The sequence below is a fragment of the Choloepus didactylus genome, chromosome 27 (genome assembly GCF_015220235.1).
Source record: "Choloepus didactylus isolate mChoDid1 chromosome 27, mChoDid1.pri, whole genome shotgun sequence".
Lineage (NCBI taxonomy): Eukaryota > Metazoa > Chordata > Mammalia > Pilosa > Megalonychidae > Choloepus > Choloepus didactylus.
In genome coordinates this window covers 13,774,361-13,792,952 of record NC_051333.1, presented here as the reverse complement: position 1 = coordinate 13,792,952, position 18,592 = coordinate 13,774,361, and the positions used below count along the sequence as shown (strand labels likewise).

Sequence of the window (18,592 nt, the reverse complement as noted above, 5' to 3'; positions counted from 1 at the left end):
TTAGGAAATGTACGTGGAAGTATTAAGTGCTCAAGGATCATGAGGTATACAATCTACTCTCAAATGTTTAGAAAATAGATGGATAGATAGATAGATAAATAGAAAGCTATAATCAATGGGCAAAATGGTAAAAATGGTGGATCTGGGTGTCTGGGTGTGGTATATGTTGGAGTCCTCTGCATGGGTTTTGTATTATTTTGCAACTGCCCTGGTTTGAAATTATTTCAAGCCAAAAAACTTTTAAAAAGAGAAACTATAGCAGTAACACGCCAACCTGTCAGCATGTGGTACTCAATGAATGGAAGCTTGTGTCACATCTTGGGGGTCAGGTCTGCAGTCAGCTCATAAAGGCAAAACTCATGTACGGTCAAAGTAATCCATGAAAATCCCTTACATTGCCCATAAAGTCCAAAAATATGGTGTTATTTCCTGGCCGCACTGGAGACTCACATACCCCGAGTCCAACTGTGTCCTTGGCGGAGCTTCAGATGAAGCAACTGGCTTGCAGGTAGCGGTGGGTTGTATGGAAGATGCACATTGTTTAACAGGCCAAGCAAGATGTCCACGCTGAGTCACTGCAGACGAGGGGACATATCTCCCTGCTCCCCCTCCCAGCTCATCAGGGTTTTTGCTTGCCCCAGGCACTGGCAGATAGACCGGCTCCCGTGGTACTTCTGGTTTTGGCCTCAGTCTACTTGTGTAAAGAAAGCTTGGCCTGCTGGGTCCTCATTTAAGTCTCCAGGCCAACTGGCTGGAGCTCTTCCCTCTTACGCCAGAGCCGGGAATCAACCCCGTGCCTGGGACCAAGGCGGTCTGTTTTCCCTCCTCCGACCCACAGCGGCTCCCTGTGGCAGGAATACGGGGAAGGGTCTTCTCGCTGCATCTTGGCCCTTCTGGGGAACAGGAGCTTCTGCAGTGGCCCCATCCCCACCCCCCACCCCTACCCTGCTCCCGCCTAGGAGGGGAAGCCAGGGGACAGGCCCAAGTTCAGAGAGCCAAGCCACCCCCCACCCCCCCCAGACAGCTCAGACAGCGGGTCCCCCCTGCACTCTTTATTTGTTGATGCAGTCACTCCCTCCTTTCTTCAGATGTGGCCGCGGCCCCATCTCTGACATGCACACGGGTAAGGCCCCCGCTGAGGGGAAGCTGCAGGGCCCAGCCCCCCAAGGTCCAAAAGAGCAGTTGTGGGATGGAGTCTTGGGGAAAAAAAGAGTCCCGAGTTCAAGAAGACAGCTATGTTGGGTTTTTTTGAGGGGAGGTCCCCATGGGGTAGGGGCACTCAGAGGTCCAAGGAGGCAGCTGGGGTGCAGGGAAGCCCCTGGGGAGAGACCATAACTCTTCAAGGGAGCACTGGCCAGGACGAGGCTGCCCGTGGATGACCCCAGCATTTCTATCTCCACCGTGGCCCCCTCCAGCTCCCCCTCCCACGTGGGAGGGCATCGGCCGCGGCAGCTTTCTGAGGCCAGGGGGACCCCTCGGCCAGGCCCGTCGTTCCGCACCGCTGCACTTTGTCCCTCCAGCCTGCAGGTGGCAGCAGCAACTCCCTGCTCCGTCTGCCCGTGGGCGCCTGTCAGTCACTGTCAGTCACTGTCACTGTCCTTCTCAGCGTCTCCCCTCACCAGCACCACCAATTCCCGGCACTCAGTTCCTTCCGTTTAAATTACTCCGAGTGGTTTCTGTTTCCTTGCTGGGACTAAATGAAGAGATGTGTAAAAGCATCTCATGTCTAAAACTGAACTGTTGATCTCCCTACTGCCATAAACGACCCCTCCACCCACCCATGGTTCAGGTCACCCCAGATTTCTCACCCCTCATTCATGTCCTTGTTAAATCCTGCAGTCGTGGCCCCAATGCACATCCTGCCTCCACCCTGACCCCCCTTACCACCACCTCTCACCTCTCCAACCCATTCTCCATGCTGCAGCCAAGCGGCCTCCCAAATAGACACACTGGTCCCATCATCACTCGCCCTCATAAGACGTCCAGTAACTTCCCATTGCCCTGAGAATAAAACCCAAACCCCTCCCTGGGGCCCGCAAGGCCCTGGGCAGTCCGGCTCCCGCCCCACCCCCCCCTGCTGCCGCCCTCACCTCCTTCTCCCCAATCCCTCTGGGTTACACTGGCCAGCCTTCCAGTCCTCCCAACAAGACAAACTCCGGACCTTGGCCCTGGGTGTTCCCTCTGCCCGGAAGGGGCTTCCCGCAGCTCTTCCCATGTCTGATTCCATCTTGGGATCTAAGTCCAGCTTCTCTGAATGCCCGTCGACTTCGATGCCCTGGTCCTTGCTGCTGCCTCCTACCGATGTCCAGGACACGTCCCCCATCTGACCCAATCACATTCGCGCCCTGTGTGGGCTGACTGTCTCCCTTCACTAGAACCGAAGTTCCATGAGGTCAGGGAGCCTCCCTGCCTCGGTCCTACAACACTGCCTGCCACGCAGTACGTGCTCAATAAATAACTGTTGAATGCGGAACAAAGGAGGCCCTATCTGAGGACCCCCGGGGGGAAGGGAGACAGAAGTCTCTGAGGAGACAGTATCCAGGGTTCCCCCAGGTGGAGGAGCCCCAAGTTCCCATCACGGGGCTTGGCTGCTGGGGCTGAGCAACCCGGGGTGGGTCAGAGGGACATGCTGGTGAGGTTGTCCTGGCTCAACAGTCCCTTCCGGCCCGCACCGGCCCCATGCCCGCTGCCCCCGGCGCCCCCGCCACCCCCGCAGTAGTCATGCAGCCTGTGCCGCAGCGTGACAAGGGCCGACCCAAGGCAGGCGCCATTGGGTGCGTGTGGCCCGCCGGGCAGCTGGAGCAGCAGTGTGGCCACACCTGCCATGCCGTCTTCCGTGGGCTCCAGGGTGATGGGCCCGGCTCGTAGGCCGGCCGTGGTGGCCGAGATGGCCGGCGGACAGCAGCCACCTCCCACAGGTCCCCAGGGCCCCCCGGCCCCCGTCAGCAGCAGGGGTGCCAGGAAGGGCTCGGAGCGGCGAAAGGCGGGCGGAGGGAGTCCGGCTGGCTTCCAGGCCGGGGCCAGGGCAGCGGGGTCAGGCGGAAAGCAGACAGTGACCTTGGCAAAGGGGCGGCTGGCCATCTTGGTCATCTCCTGAAGGTGCCGGCGCTGCTCCTGCCGCTGGTCCAGGGCCTGCTTGGCCTTCCAGAGGAGCACACAGAGCGAGAGGAAGAGGAAGAAGCAGGAGAAGAAGACGGAGAAGAAGACAAACAGGTCGATGTGGGCTTGGTCCTGCCGGAAGAACAGCAGGCCCTGCGAGTCGGCCGAGCCGTTGGCGCCAGGCCCGCCTGGGTCCCCCACGCCCAGCAGGAGCAGGTAGAAGCGGCTCGACTTGAGGGCGTGGTGCTCATGTGGGTAGGTGATGACCAGCCGGTCCCGCACGCCACGCACCACCAGCACCGCCGACGGCTCTGTCACCGTCACGTAGGTGATCAGGCCCTGTGGCCACACCTCCCGCACCCGCGGCTCCACTGGGGCCTGGGGCCCACTCCCGGCCCCGGGGACCCCCAGATCCCCTGCGCCCTGGGGCCCACCATCAGCTGGGGGTGGAGGGGGGGGGGGGAGGCGGGGGCGGCTGGATGTGCACCGTGTGGATGCCCGTGTCAGGGGCCACGCGGACCACGAAGGTGTCATAGGAGGTGGAGACATAGAGGTCCACGGCACCAAAGGTCACGTCCAGCGTCAGGCGAATGTCCACGTTGGTGAACTTGGGCTGCACGCCGAAGAGGACAGTGCGACCGGGGCCCAGTGCCCGGCGCTTGGGCTCGTGGAAGCAGTTGGTCTGGGACGTGGGATCCAGGCAGCACTCCTGCTCCACCGAGATGAGGCGGTAGCACTGCTGGCCGCCCAGCGGGCTCCCGTGGAATGACTCGCGGCACTTGGCGCACTGTGGGTGGGGATTGGGGGCAAAGGCGGCCATCAGGGCTGAGCTGGGTCCCAGCCAACCCAAAGCAGGACTGGTGTTCTGCACTTGTTGGTGAGGAGCCACAGCTCCCAGCCCTCCCAGTGTCCCCACTGCTTCCTTGTGACATGTGCCCCCGGGACTTCTCTGCCACAGGGTGGATGACCCTAGGTCCCCACACTCCAGCACTGCTGTCGCTGGTGTGATCCTGGAGCCCCGATGCCTCTGAAACCCTGAAGCTCAGCAGTGAAGGGCTCTGCGGAACCCTGGCTCCAGCTCCTCACTAGCTGGGCGGACTCCAGCTGGCAACTTGGCCTTGCTGAGCCCATGATTCCTCCACTGTACCCGGGAGTAAGAGAGGCTCACTTACAGGCCTGCCCAGCACTCCGCACGGGGTCAGCCAGCCTCACCTGCCCTCCTTGTAGTTTCCTGACTGTGCTGGATGGGCTCCCACCTCGAGGCCTTTGCACTGGCTGAGGTCCCTGCCTGGATTGCTCTTTGCCCACCTGCCCTCTTGCCTTGCACCTTCACTACCATCTGGCCTTTACTCAAGTGTCACCTTCTCGCTCAAGCCTTCCTTGGCCACCATATCTAACATTTCCAGTCTCCAACATGTCCTAGCCCCTTTTGGCTTGATGTTTCTTCTTACTGCTTATTATCATCTATCACAATGTGTATCCGACTTACTCATTAGTTCATTGCCTGATGCCTCCACGACAATGTAAATTCCTTGAGGACAGAACATTTTGCCTGTTTTGTTCCCTTCTGGGTTCCCAGCGTCCAGCACAGGGCTAGTAGGTGCCCAATAAATGTATGCTGGATGGATGAATGAATGAATGAATGAATGGGTGAGGGAATGGATGGCAGCAACTATGATTCCAGTAGCTCAGAGGAAACAACTTGGGCCCTGGGATTAGATGAGGGATCAGTCCAGGCTTCAAAACCTGAACGGCTGAAAAAAAAGAGGACAGTGGGAAGATGATAGATTCAGTCCCTCCACCAAAATGACCAACTGAACCAGCAGCAACTGTAGGAATCCACTATTTTCAAACTCTGGAGTCTAGTGGAACATTGTGCAGCATTCAGGGAGGAGCTGGAGGAAGAGGCTGGTTAATTGTGGTAAATATTGATGAACTTCATGCTCCATGCGGCAGCCCCGCCCCCCCCATCCCCAGCTGGATGACGGGCAGCAGTGGGGACACAGCCCAGGCTCCTGGTGCAGCACAGCGGTTCCGGGTGTGTTCAGCACTTCAGTATATGCAGGTGTGGTCTGATTGCTGATCACTGGGGGGCTGGCAGAAGAGACTTAAAGAGGCAGCACCTTTTTCCCTTTCTCTTCTCTTTCCTCTTTCCATTCCCCATTTGGGAGCAAAAATAGTTTGGAAAACTCATAAATGGATGGCTTCAGCCCTCCACAACAACAATAACTACAACAAAGCATAGCAACCCCAGAGGAGCAAGAGAAATAGATTCCCAGAGTAATAACATGACACTCAGAATGTCAAGTTCTCAACAAAAAATTACAAAACACACTAAGAAACAAGAATTTGTGGGCTATTCACAGGAAAAAAAGAATTTACCAGAAACCAACACTGAGGAAGCTCACACATTGGAACTCTCAGTCAAAGACTTTAAATCAACTGTCTTAAGTATGTTCAATGCACTAAAGGAATCCATATACAGAGAACTAAGGGAACTTAGGGAAATGACTAAACAAAATAAAGAGATGGAAATTATAAAAGGAACCAAACAGAAATGCTGGCGTTGCAAAATACAGTGATTGAAATAAAAAACTCAGATTTGACAGATTCGAGCATGCAGAAGAAAGATCAGAGATCTTGAAGACAAGTCCCTCAAAATTCTCCAGTGTGAGAAGAAAAAATATATATAATGAAGAAAAATGAACAAAGCCTGAGGGACCTGTGGGATACCATCAAGTAGACCAATATATGCATCACTGGAGTCCCAGAATGACAAGACAGAGAGAAAGTGGCAGAAAAAGCATTTGAAGAAATGATGGTTGAAAACTTCCCCAGCCTGATGAAAAATAAGAATATATACATCCAGGAAGCTCAGTGAACTATAAGCATGATAGACTCGAAGACAGCCACACCATTATACCAAACTTGCCAAAATGCAAACAAAGAAAGAATTTTGAAAGCAGCAAAAGAGAAGCCACTTACCACATACAAGGGATTCCCAACAAAATTAACAGTGGATTTCTTATAAGAACATATGGAGCTCTTCCTGGCAAAATGGCGATGGGCCTCATGTGCAGACGCTGGGAACTTTTGCTGTTGTTACGGCGTCACCATCAGTTCCACAGCGTCGCAAGGCCCTTGCACTGGTCCCGGAAACCTCTGACCGCAGGACCCCTGTTGCCAGCCGGCGGCGGGCGCCCGCACTACATCCTCCTCGCGGCCCCCAGTCCCCGCTGCCTCAGTACCTCTGCCATCTCGTTTGCAGATGCCCAGGTCCAGACCTCTCCAGCTGTTTCTGCAACTCCTTCACCCACAGTGGTGACTGAGGTGGCTCCTGGAGAGTTTGCAGATGTAATCCAAGCTGCTGCAGAACCAACCTTCACTGAACTGGGCTTGGGGTCATACACCCCAGTGGGACTCATCCAGAACTTTCTGGAATTTATGCATGTTGACCTGGGCCTACCATGGTGGGGAGCCATTACTGCATGTACGGTCCTTATCCGCTGCCTGATTTTTCCTCTCATTGTGAAGGGCCAACGAGAGGCAGCCAAGATCCACAACCACTTGCCAGAGATCCAGAAGTTCTCCACTCGAATCAGAGAGGCCAAGTTGGCAGGAGACCAGGCCGAGTTTTACAGGGCCTCCTCAGAGATGACTCTTTACCAGAAAAAGCATGATGTGAAACTCCTGAGGCCTCTCATTCTACCTCTGACTCAGGCTCCAATCTTCATCTCCTTCTTCATTGCCTTGAGAGAGATGGCCAGCCTTCCTGTGCCCAGCCTGCAGACAGGCGGCCTCTGGTGGTTCCAGGATCTCACAGTATCTGACCCCATCTACGTATTACCACTGGTAGTCACTGCCACAATGTGGTGTGTCCTTGACCTAGGTGCTGAGATGGGTATGCAAAGTTCTGACCTCCAGTGGATGAGAAATGTTATCAGAGTGATGCCCCTGGCTGTCTTGCCCATAACCATCCATTTCCTTTCGGCAGTGTTCATGTATTGGCTCTCCTCCAATTTGTTTTCCCTGGGCCAGGTGGCCTGCCTCCGGATACCATCTGTACGCACTGTACTTAAAATCCCCCAGCGTGTTGTACATGACCCTGACAAATTGCTTCCACGAGAAGGCTTCGTAAAGAGCTTCAAAAGAGGCTGCAAGAATGCCGAAATGGCACATCAGCAACGAGAGCGTGAACGACGAATGCAGAATCATTTGGAGCTAGCAGCCAAGGGTCCTTTACGACAGACCTTTACTCACAACCCTCTGCTACAGCATGGAAAGAATCACCCTTCCACCACCCTTGAAAGCAGCAGCAGCAACAAACCAAAGTCAAAGCAGCCCTGGCATGACACACTTGGCTGACTTGTGGTCCCTGCTCATACCAGCAGGAACTCTGTCTCAAAAGACTCATCCTCAGAACAAGGCTTGAATGTGTGTCGTTATCCCAGTCTAGGAACTGTGGGACATGGAAATGTTCATTTTAAAAGTGGAACTGCTACAGGCTCTTGCACCTGAATGTAAAAGAGAACACTTAGGAGCCAGGTGATCATCCCATCCACGGAGTTAGTAAACCTTTGTATACATGCTGTTTCCTAATACTTATTAACAGGGAAATGAGTCGTATGCCTCAGAAAAATAACGAATGGATTAGGTAGTGATTGTTCTTGGGGTCCCATGGACAGCAAGGTGGAAGTGTCTTAAATTATTTTTAACTTGGCATTATAACCTTAAACCCCCACCCCATAGATGTGTTGTTCCCATCCACATTCACGTTGTAGTCACAGAGGTATGACTAGTAAGTTGAGATTGTACCTAAATATAATCACCCCATTTATTGATCTTAGGATTACCTATAAAATCTCTTCCAAGAAATAGATGTGTTCAAATTCTTAGTGATAATTAGGAAGAAGGGAAGTTGATGTCGTTTTTATGTAATGACCTAACATTTTAATACAGCAGTTTCAGTATTAAAAAAAAAAAAAAAAAAAAAAAAAAAAAAAAGAACATATGGAGGCCAGGAGACAGCAGGATGCTGTATTTAAAGAACATAAAGAAAAATCTGCCAACCAAGAATTCTGTATCTGGCAAAATTATTGTTCAACAATGAAGGAGAAATTAAGATATTTACAGATAAACAAAAGCTGAAAGAGTTCATTACCAGAAGACCTGCCCTGCAACATATGATAAAGTCCTTCAGGCTGAAATAAAAGGCTTGAAGCCATAGAAGAAATAAAGGACACTGGTAAAGGTTAACTACATAGATAAATATAAAATCATGTATTATCGTACTTTTGTTTTGTAACTACTTTACCCCCATATGACTTAACAGGTAAACGTATAAAATAACATTTAAAATCTATGTTAATTGACTTCCAGGGGTGTAAGTCACCCTGGCAACTTGGGACATGACTTCCAGGGATGAGCCTGGCCCTGGCATCGTGGAAATGAGAAGGCCTTCCTGACCAAAAGGGGGAATAGAAAGGTACAAAATAAGGTTTCAGTGGCTAAGAGATTTCAAATAGAGTCGAGAAGCTGTTATGAAGGTTAGTCTCATGCAAGTTTAAGCTAGATACTACAGATTGCCACGGTATGTCATGCCCCAACCAACAGTATTCCTGAAAACCCTAAAGAATACCCAGGGCTATATTTTAGACTCTATAAAAGTTTCACTCACTAAAGTTTATTTTTCAGAAACTTAAAACCTCTAGTTTGTTCCTACACCAGAGCAACTGGTCTCTCCAAGAACATCAACCAGTTGCATCCCCCTACCCCATAAGGTCAACACCCCTTCTCAACATGAAGAAGTTATAACAGTCATTGCCCAAATATCCTTGAAGACTGACAGAATGATCAAATGTGAGGGAGGAGATGTAACAGAGACGACAGTCTTTAACAAATGATTATGACTAATGAATCATTATATAGATATTTCTTTTTAGCCTCTAGTGTAACAGAATAGCTAGAAGGAAATAGCTGAAATTGTGGAACTGAAACCCATACCATACTTTGAAATTTGCTCTATAACTACTTGCTAAATTATAGTTTGATAGGTATCACTTTTCCGCTTACGTTATATTTCACAATAAACAATGTTTAAAAAATCTGTGTTAATGGGCATACAATGTATAAATATGTAATCTGAGCCAATAATAACATAACAGGAAAAGGATGGAGATATATAGGGGAAGAGAGTTTGAATATACTGAAACTAGGTGGGTTTCAGTAAAACTAGGTTGTTACTAGTTTAAGATGTTCATTGTAATTAGGAAAGAAGGGAATCAAAATAGTACTCTACAAAAACCAATTTAACACCAAAAAAACACAATAATATAGAAATTGAGGAACAAAAGAACACACAAGACATACAGAAAACCAATAGCTAAATGACAGAAGTAAATTCTTTTTTCCCAATTATTTCCTCAAATGTGAACAGATTATAATCAAAGATTGGCAGAATGGATGAAAAAGTGTGATCCATCTATAAGCTTTTTACAAGAGACTCACTTTAGGTACAAAGACACAAAGAGGTTGAAGGTAAAAAGGTAGAAAAACATATTCCATGCAAACAGTAATCAAAAGATAGCCAGAGTCACTATATTATTGTCAGACAAAATAGACTTTAAGTCAAAAAAGATTATACGAGGAAAAGAAGGTTATTATACATAAAGAAAAGGTTCAAAAGAGCAAGAAAATAAAATAATTATAAACATATATTCTCTCACAAAAGATACGAAGCAAAATTGACAGGACTGAAGGGAGAAATAGTTCTACAATAACATTTGGAGACTTCAATATACCACTTGCAATAACTGCTAGAACATCTAAACAGAAGATCAGTAAGGAATTAAAGGACTTGGATAACACTATTAATCAATTAGACCTAAAGGACATATGTAGAACATTCCACCCAACAATAGAAGAATACATATTCTTTTCAAGTGTACATGAAACATTTTCCAGGATAAACCAAAGGTTAGGCCACATATCAAATCTTAATAAATTTTAAAATACTGAAATCATACAAAGTATCTTCTCAGACCACAATGGAATAAAACTAGAAAACAATGACAAAGAAAAACTGGAAAATTTACAAGTAAGTGGAAATTAAATAACACATTATTAAACAACCAGTAGGATAAAGAAGTAGTTACAAGGGAAATTAGGAAATATCTTGAGATGAACAAAAATGAAAACACTACATACCAAAACTTCTGGGATGCAGGGAAAGCAGAGCTTAAATGGAAATTTACAGCTCTAAACGCCTACATCAAAAAAATAAGACAGATCACAAGTCAATAACCTAACTTCACACCTAAAGAAACTAGAACAAGAAGAACAAATTAATCTGCAAGTCAGTAGAAGGAAGGAAAGGATAATGATTAGAGCAGCGCTAAATGAAATAGAAAATAGAAAAACAATACAGAGAATCAACAGAAAGGAAGGAAGGAAGGAAGGAAGGAAGGAAGGAAAGAAAAGAAAAGAAAGAAAGAACTGACACAAATGGCTAAAATCAAGAATGAAAGTGGGGACATTACTACTGACCTTATAGAAATAACAAGTATTGTAAGAGGGTGCTTTGAACAATTACATACCAACAAATTAGAAAACCAGGATGAAATGGCCAAAATCATAGAAACATACAAGTTACCTAAAATGATGCAAGAAGAAACAGAAAATCTCAACCTACCTATACAAATAAAGAGATTGAATCAGTAATCAAAAAATCTCCCCAACAAAGGAAAGCCCAGGACCTGACAGTTTCCATGCTAAATACTACCAAACATTCCAAAAAGATTTAATGCCAATCCTTCTTGAACTCTTCCGAAAAATAGAAGAGGAGGGATTACTTCCTAACTCATTCTGTGAGGCTGGCATTACCTTGATACCAAAGCCAGCTAAAGACAACATAAGAAAATAAAATTACCAATATCGCTTATTAATAAAGATGTAAAAATCCTCAACAAACACTGGCAAACCAAATCCAACAGTATATTAACAGGATTATTTACTATGACCAAGTGGGATTTATTCCAGGAGTCCAAGGATGGTTCAGTTTAAGAAAATAATTCAACGTAATATATCACATTAATAAAATGAGGGCAAAAAATCATATGATCATCTCAATTGACACAGAAATGGCATTTGACAAAATCCAACATCCTTTCATGAGAAAAAACACTCAGAAAACTAGGAGTAGAAGGGAATTTCCTCAACATGATAAAGGGCATTTATGAGAAACCCACAGCAAATATCATACTCAATGGTGAAATACCGAAAGCTTTTACCCTAAGATCAAAACAAGACGAGGATGCCCTGTGTCACCACTGCTATTCAACATTCTACTGGAAATTCTTGCCAAGAATCAGGCAAGAGAAAGAAATAAGAGGCATCCAAATTATCCCTATTGGTAGATGACACAATCCTATATATAGAAAATCCCAAAGAATCCACAAGTAAGCTACTAGACCTAATAAATGAATTGTAATGTTGCAGGATACAAGGTAAACACGTAGAAGTGAGTTGGGTTTCTATACACCAGTAACGAACAATCTAAAAAGGAAATTAAGAAAATAATTCCACTTACAATAGCACCTACAGATTAAAATATCTAGGAATAAATTTAACCAAGGAGGTGAAAGACTTGAACCCTGCCGAAAGAAATGAAAGACCTAAATGAATGGAAAGACATGTTCATGGTTGGATGACTTAATATTTTTAAGATGTCGATACCGCCTAAAGTGATCTTCAAATTCAATGCAGTCCCTATCAACATTTCAGCAGTCTTCTTTGCAGAAAAGGAAAAGCTGTTCCTCACATTCCGATGGAACTGCAAGGGGCCCCGAATAGCCATAGCAATCTTGAAGAACGAAGTCGGAGGACTCACAATTCCTGGTGTCAAAGCTACAGTAATTAAAGCAGTGTGGTACTGGCTTAAGGATAGATATATAGACCAATGGAAAAGAACTAAGAGTCCAGAGATAAATCCACACATCTAAAGTCAGTAGATTTCTGACACGGGTGCCAAGTCCATTCAATGAGGAAATAATAGTCTCTTCAAACAATGGTGCTGGGATATCTGGAAATCCACATGCAAAAGAATCAGTGTGGTCCCCTCCCTCTCACCAAATACAAAAATTAATTCCAAATGGATCAATGGCCTCAATATTAGAGCTGATAATTAACAGGAAAACATAGGGAAATATAATCAGGACCTAGTAGTAGGCAATGAATTTTTAGATTTTACACCAAAAACACAAGCAACAAAAGAAAAAAATAGATAAAATGGACTTCACCAAAATTAAAAACCTTTGTGTATCAAAGGACATTACCCAGAAAGTGAAAAGACAGCCTACAGAATGGGAGACTATATTTGGAAACCATATATTTGATAAGGCTTTATATCTTGAATATATAAAGAACTCTTACAACTCAATGTCAAAAAGACAAACAATCCAATTTAAAAATGGGCAAAAGACATTTCTCCAAGAAGATAAAGAAATGGCTAAGAAAGACATGAAAAGACATTCAGTATCATTAGCCATTAGAGAAATGCAAATTAAAACTACGAGATACCACTTCACACCCACTAAGATGGCTGATCCTAAAAAAACCTGAAAATAACAAGTGTTGACGAAGATGTGGGAAAATTCGGAACCCTCGTACATTGTTGGTGGGAATGTAAAACAGGGCAGCTGCTGTGGAAAACAGGTTGGCAGTTCCTCAGAAAATTAAACACAGAATTACCATGTGACCCAGCAATCCCAATCCTAAGAATATAGCCCCAAAGAACTGAAAGCAGGGACTCGGGCAGATATTTGTATGCAGCGTTCATCACAGCATTACTGATAATAGACAAAAGGTGGAAGCAACCCAACTGTCCCTCAACAGATGAATGGATGAACAAAATGTGGTCTATCCATACAATGGAATATTACTCAGCCGTAAAAAGAAGTGAAGTGCTGGTACATGCTACAACATGGATGAACCTTGAAGACATCATGTTAAGTGAAATAAGCCAGACACGAAAGGACAAATATCGTATGATTTCTCTTATGTGAAATACTTGGAATGAGCAAATTCATCGAGACAGAAAGCAGACTAGTGGTTATCAGGGGTGAGGGGAGAAGGGAATGGGCAGTTATTGCCAAAGGGATATAAGTTTGGTTTTGGGATGGGGAAAGTCGAAATTACACAGTATTGTCAATGTCTTAATGTCAAAGAATTGTCCACTTAAAATAGTTAAGATGATATTTATGTTATGTATATTTTACCATAATTATAAATAAGTTAATTAATTATTAAAAATTCACTAAGAAAGCAAATACTCTGGTGCAAGATAAGATGTTAGGGGGCGGTAGCCATCACGGGTGGGATTGCATCTTTGCAGACATGTTTCTGCAGATGGGTGGGGAAATCGAGGGGAACAAGGGATTTTCCCTTCCTTCTGGAACTGGAGAGAGAAGGTGGGTGGGAGGGTGGAGCTATACTCCAAGGGGTGAAACTTGGGAAATCCTCCCTGTAGGAGGCAAGCTCGCAACATGGTAGCCAGCTGGGTGGTCAAAGCAGATGCTCCAGGAACCCCCCTGTAGAAGAGAAAGGACATGGACTCAAGGGGAATTTGGATCTGGGTTGTAGAACTGACATGAGACCCCCTGATGGCCCCAGATCACAAAGACAGTGGTTGTCACTTGGGGAGAACCTGTCTGTGAATGAGGCCAACACAGGAGAGAGCAGAATCAAGATGCAAGGAGAGAAGCCTGATATCACTGTGTGAGCACCTAGATCCAGCCATGCCTGAAGCTCTGATCTCAGTTTTGAGAGCCAGTAAATTTCCCTTTCTGCTTAGCTACTATGAGGTGAGTTTTCAGGAATTGACAACCTTCAAGTTATGACTCTCTGTGATGGAGTCTGTCTCCCCACCAGTCTGAGAGCCCCCCAAGGGCAGAGGCTCACACCTGTGTCCCCAGCATCACTGTCCAGGGCCTGGAACTGACTGGGGCTCAAGAACAGTCTACCACTGACCTTGACCCCAGACCACAGGTATCAGAACCATGTTGTTGGTCCTGCCTGGGCCCAGCTACCTCGTCCCAGCTCTGACCTCTTGGCGGGGAGGGGGAGGCCTTGGTCTCTAACTCGCTTTTCCAGCCGCACCTGGTACTTGTAGCAGTCTCGGCGGTCGCTGGGGGAGCTGCCCTGGCACGTGCCCGTCTCTGTGTTGTTCTGACATGGGCAGCCTGTCCCGTCCTGCTCGTTACATGTGTCCGCGTGGCCGTTGCACTGGCATCTGGAAGGAGATAGTAGTTACAGAGCTCCCACAACCTGAAGGGGCCCAGGCTGTCCACTGCATGTGAGAGCCAGAATGCGTAAAACAGGTCAGAAGAGGAAACTGAGGCTCCCAGATGTGAAACCATTTGCCTAAAGCTACAAAGCCAGTAAGTGGCAGAGTCAGGATTCGAACCCAGGTTAGACTGACTCCAGAGCTCATTGTTCAAAAGGAAGGCGAGGGAGTGGGGAGGTCACTTCGAGGCCTCTTCCCTCGCTGGCCGTCCCTCTGTGCTCACCATTCCTGACCCGGGCGGCCCTGCAGCCTGGATTTCAGCACTGGCATCTAAGGGGCTCCCCTTGGGTCTGGTTTACCTCTCTCCACCCTGCCTCAGCCTGGGAGCTGCTCCCTGGGGATTCTGTCTACTCCTGACTGAGAGCAGAGGACTGGGGAGGGGGGCCTGGCACCCAGAACAAATCCTAGTGAGAAGGGCAAGGTCTCGGGTCCCTCCTCTCACTTGGTGCACTTCCCATCCAGGAGGAAGTAGCCATGGAGGCAGCTCTCGCATTTGTCCCCATAGCTGTTATTCTGGCAGTTCACGCACACGGCCTCATCTTCACTGGGGCCCTCTGTCACCCAGTTTTCAATCTGGTCGAGGAAAGAAAAGGTGATCACAAATAGGCACGGGCCAGGCAGAGACCAGTGCATTCTCCCCCAGTCCCGGGGGTCCGAGCCCCAGCTCCCTCCTCCCCCAGACCCAGGAGTCCAGGCCCCCAGCCCCCTCCTCCCTCAAACCCAGGAGTCCAGGCCCCCAGCCCCCTCCTCTGCCAGACCAGGAGTCCAGGCCCCCAGCCCCCTCCTCCCCCAGACCCAGGAGTCTAGACCCTCAGCCCCCTACTCCCTCAGACCCAGGGGTCCTGAACCCCAGCTTCTGTCACCGCCTCCTCGGGGCCCAGGGAGTACTTCTCTGGCTCCCTCCTGGCCATCTCAAGCTCCTTCCTGGAGACGCAGACATGGCTGTTCCCACGACAGAAGTTTACTGGCAGGGCCGGCAGGGCCCCGCCCCCCAAGGCCGAGCCCACGAACAGCGGGAGGCACTGCTCACAGTGGCTGCCCTGGGAACGAGGGACAGGGCAGTCGGGGGAGGGGGAGACTCAGGGAGGGTGCGAGGGTGGGTGGGGCAGGTTCCAAGAGCAGCACCCAGCAGGGGCTCGGCCCCGTGGCTTGGGCAATCCCTGCCCTCACTTGCACACTCCCAGTGACGGAGTTCACGTCCCTCCCGCCAGTCCAAATCCTGAGCTCAGAGAGCCCTTGCCTCCACAGACACGGACGGCATCCCCGAAGTCATCTTCTACCTCGCTGGGACAGGGCTCTGCCACCTTTCCCCGGCCCCTGGCCTGTCAGGGCTGGGGACGGAGCGCGGGCTGAGAGGAAGAGGGGCCGGGGGCGCTGGCGGCCCACCTTGGTGTGGTTGCGGCACAGCAGGCAGTGGTCGCGCGCCCCCACGCCGGCACACTCGCTGTGGCGGTTGCAGCGGCACTCGGTGGAGCAGTTGCGGCCGACAAAGCCAAAGTGGCAGCGGCAGTGGTCGGGCTCCACGCACGAGCCGTTGACGCAGCCCTGGGCGCACACGGGGCGGCACAGCCCCGTCACGCTACAGACGGCAGGGGGAGGTCAGGGCGGGCCCCGGCACCCACACAGCCCTTCCTGCGCCCAGGGTGGCCCACCCTCACTGCTCCGAGGTCCAGCCTGCCAACCACGACCCCACCCTCTCAAGTCCCTCGACCCGGCTCTGTGCTGCCGCTCTCCCAGCTCTGGGGCCCACCCACCCCTCTTCTCCAGGGTCTGGCCTGCCCACCTCCCTCTTCTCAGGGGCACCCTGTTAAAGGCCATCCCAGGTCTAGCTCTCCACCTTCACGCCTGGGTCTTTCTTTTTCCCCTGTCCTGCTCCCCACAGACCCCACCCCACCCACGGCGGGGCCCCTTGACTCCTGACTCCCGCTTCACCCTGCCCGGCCGGCCACAGCCTCACTTGTCCATGGTGTAGCCCGTCTTGCAGGTGCACTCGTAGCCATGGGGCCGGTCGTGGCAGTTCTGCGTCTCATTGCAGTCGTGGTGCCCATTTGCACACTCGTCCTCAGGCGGGCAGGACAGGAAGGCCCAGGAGGCCCCGGCACGCCCACACGTCAGCCCTGGCACCAGGGATCAGGCTTCACCTGGAGGTGTTTCCAAACCACCCCCAACACCCCCAGGGCCCTCTCGCCCAATTCCTCTGAGCCCCGCATCCAAGACAGCCCCCAGCACCCTCATGTTCTCTGCACCACACCCCAACCGGGGGCCGGCTCCCTCTCACCCACCCGCAAACTCCTCTCACCATCACGGGGGCCGCTGAGTCCACCCTCCAGGCAGCGGCCGCCGCCGTCCTGGCCCCCCCAGGCACACCAGCCACAGTGGGGGCGCCGCAGGCACCGGGCACACTGGGTTGCCTGGGCACAGCCCAGGGAGCAGCTCTCGGGCCCCCGGAGCAGCCGGCCACAGCCTCCGGCCATACAGCGCAGGGGCAGATAGGAGGGGCTCAGACACTGTATGGGAGGGAGATGGGGGGGTAGGAGAGGGGCAGGGAAAGAAGGTCAAACAAACACTCTGATGTCTTCCAGGCTGCACCCTCTTCTCCAAGAACTTGCCCCTCGCTGCCCACAGTCCAGTGGACCAAAGTGGACATCAGCTGGGCTCCTGGCACTCTCCCCCAAGCACAGGTAACTAGAATGGAAGACTAGAACTCAAGCAAGGGGGCGCTGGAAACTAAAAGACACAAGGCAAGGGCTGGAGGGGCTACGCGGATGAGCAGATGAAGAGAACGTGGAGAGGAGGGTGGGTGCCAGCAGGGCAACGATTGAAAACCATGCACCCCAAAAACAGACAGAGAGGCAGCTTTCCAGGTTCTGTCTGCAGTGCCCTGCAAGGCTTGGCTCTTCTTTCTTCCCCTGGGCTCCAAGACGTCCAGTATGGTGGGGAGGTGAGTCCCATTTACCTAACTAGCTAAGGACACTTCTGTTTCTTACAGCTGAAACGATCCCTGATGGAGACAGAAACGAGGATCAGGACTGGGGTTAAAAGCCACCACCTCTTAGGAAAATGTGGACCTGGCTGTTGGGACAAGGATTCTCCCCGCTAGGCTGGGAAGTTGGGGAGCACTTGGTTGGGGGCAGTGCAGCAACTCATCAGTCACCACTTACAAGGTCTTGGAGTCTATAAGAGCATTTTATTTACTGGTTGGGCGTTAGGTAAAATACAGGAGGAAAGATATTAAACTGGGCTGTCTGTCCAAGGGCACTTAGCAAAAAGCAAAGCACCCATGTAATCCAGAAATAGAAAACCCTGGTGGCTGTGGCCGGAGCTCCACGCCCAGGCAGGGTCAGGGCAGCCGTTAGCCGGGCCGTGCACAACAGCTGGCAGCAAGTCCCCTGCCAGCCTGGCCTTCTGGAACTAAATTTAGGGCAGCGATTGGCTGACAATCTGGGAAGGGGGAGTGAAGCTGGAGCCCCGAGTCCCCAGGCCCTGTACTGAACTTGCTGCTGTGACCTCCCCAGCGGACAGAGGTGGGGATGCCCCACACGCAAGCGGCATTTCCTGTGTTTCTGGAAGGGATGCAGGAACGTAAGTCCCGGGATCAGGGTCCTGTGTTGTCCACTCCCTGTGCCCTGAGCCCAGCAAAGGGCGCGGCATGAAGGAAGTGCTCCATAAACAACTTATTGAAGAAAGGGAGGGAGGGAGGAAATTAGTTTGTCTGTTAGTTAGCCAGCTAGACAGGCAGGCTGACAGGCTGTTCATTATGGGAAAAGAGTGCCCTGCTGGCTGCCCCAGGCTCAGAGGCCAGAGTCATTAAAACAAAAACAAAGCTGGAGGATTAAAATGTGGCAGCCCTGAGCCAAATCATTACAGATCTGGCCTTGCACACCTGTTATGTTTGGCCGGCATGGCGCTGGTTTAAAAAAAATTTGAGCCAACTCTTTAAAGCCACGAGATTTCACAGAAATTGGAAGAGCTGGCAAGAATGCTCTCACGCTCACACACAGCATCAACCCCGGGCTTGGCTGGCAGAGAGGGGGCTGCCCGCTGGGCAGGCTGTGCTCCCCGTGCACCGGCCCCACTGCTTCCTCCTGCCTGGCACCTGACTGGCTCCCCTTGCTTCCTCAGCCACCTGGGCGCTTGAGGCATGTGAGGGCT

The 18,592-nt window shown here is 50.2% G+C and overlaps 2 protein-coding genes across 2 annotated transcripts in view; one reads left to right on the top strand and one right to left on the bottom strand.

Annotated features, from left to right (window-relative positions):
- Positions 1–2,440: 2,440 nt before the first annotated feature.
- Positions 2,441–18,592, bottom strand: part of MEGF8 (multiple EGF like domains 8) — a 49,730-nt gene continuing 33,578 nt past the window's right edge. The window contains 8 exon segments of the mRNA XM_037820709.1: positions 2,441–3,561; positions 3,563–3,886; positions 14,254–14,386; positions 14,883–15,013; positions 15,307–15,480; positions 15,827–16,019; positions 16,398–16,557; positions 16,740–16,947. Of these exon segments, the coding sequence (XP_037676637.1) occupies positions 2,617–3,561; positions 3,563–3,886; positions 14,254–14,386; positions 14,883–15,013; positions 15,307–15,480; positions 15,827–16,019; positions 16,398–16,557; positions 16,740–16,947 (2,268 nt within the window). The 3' untranslated portion in view covers positions 2,441–2,616.
- LOC119521953 (mitochondrial inner membrane protein OXA1L-like) lies at positions 6,151–8,067 on the top strand. The gene has a single exon (XM_037820682.1). The coding sequence runs from the start codon at positions 6,157–6,159 to the stop codon at positions 7,462–7,464; it is 1,308 nt and encodes a 435-aa protein (XP_037676610.1). The 5' UTR covers positions 6,151–6,156; the 3' UTR covers positions 7,465–8,067.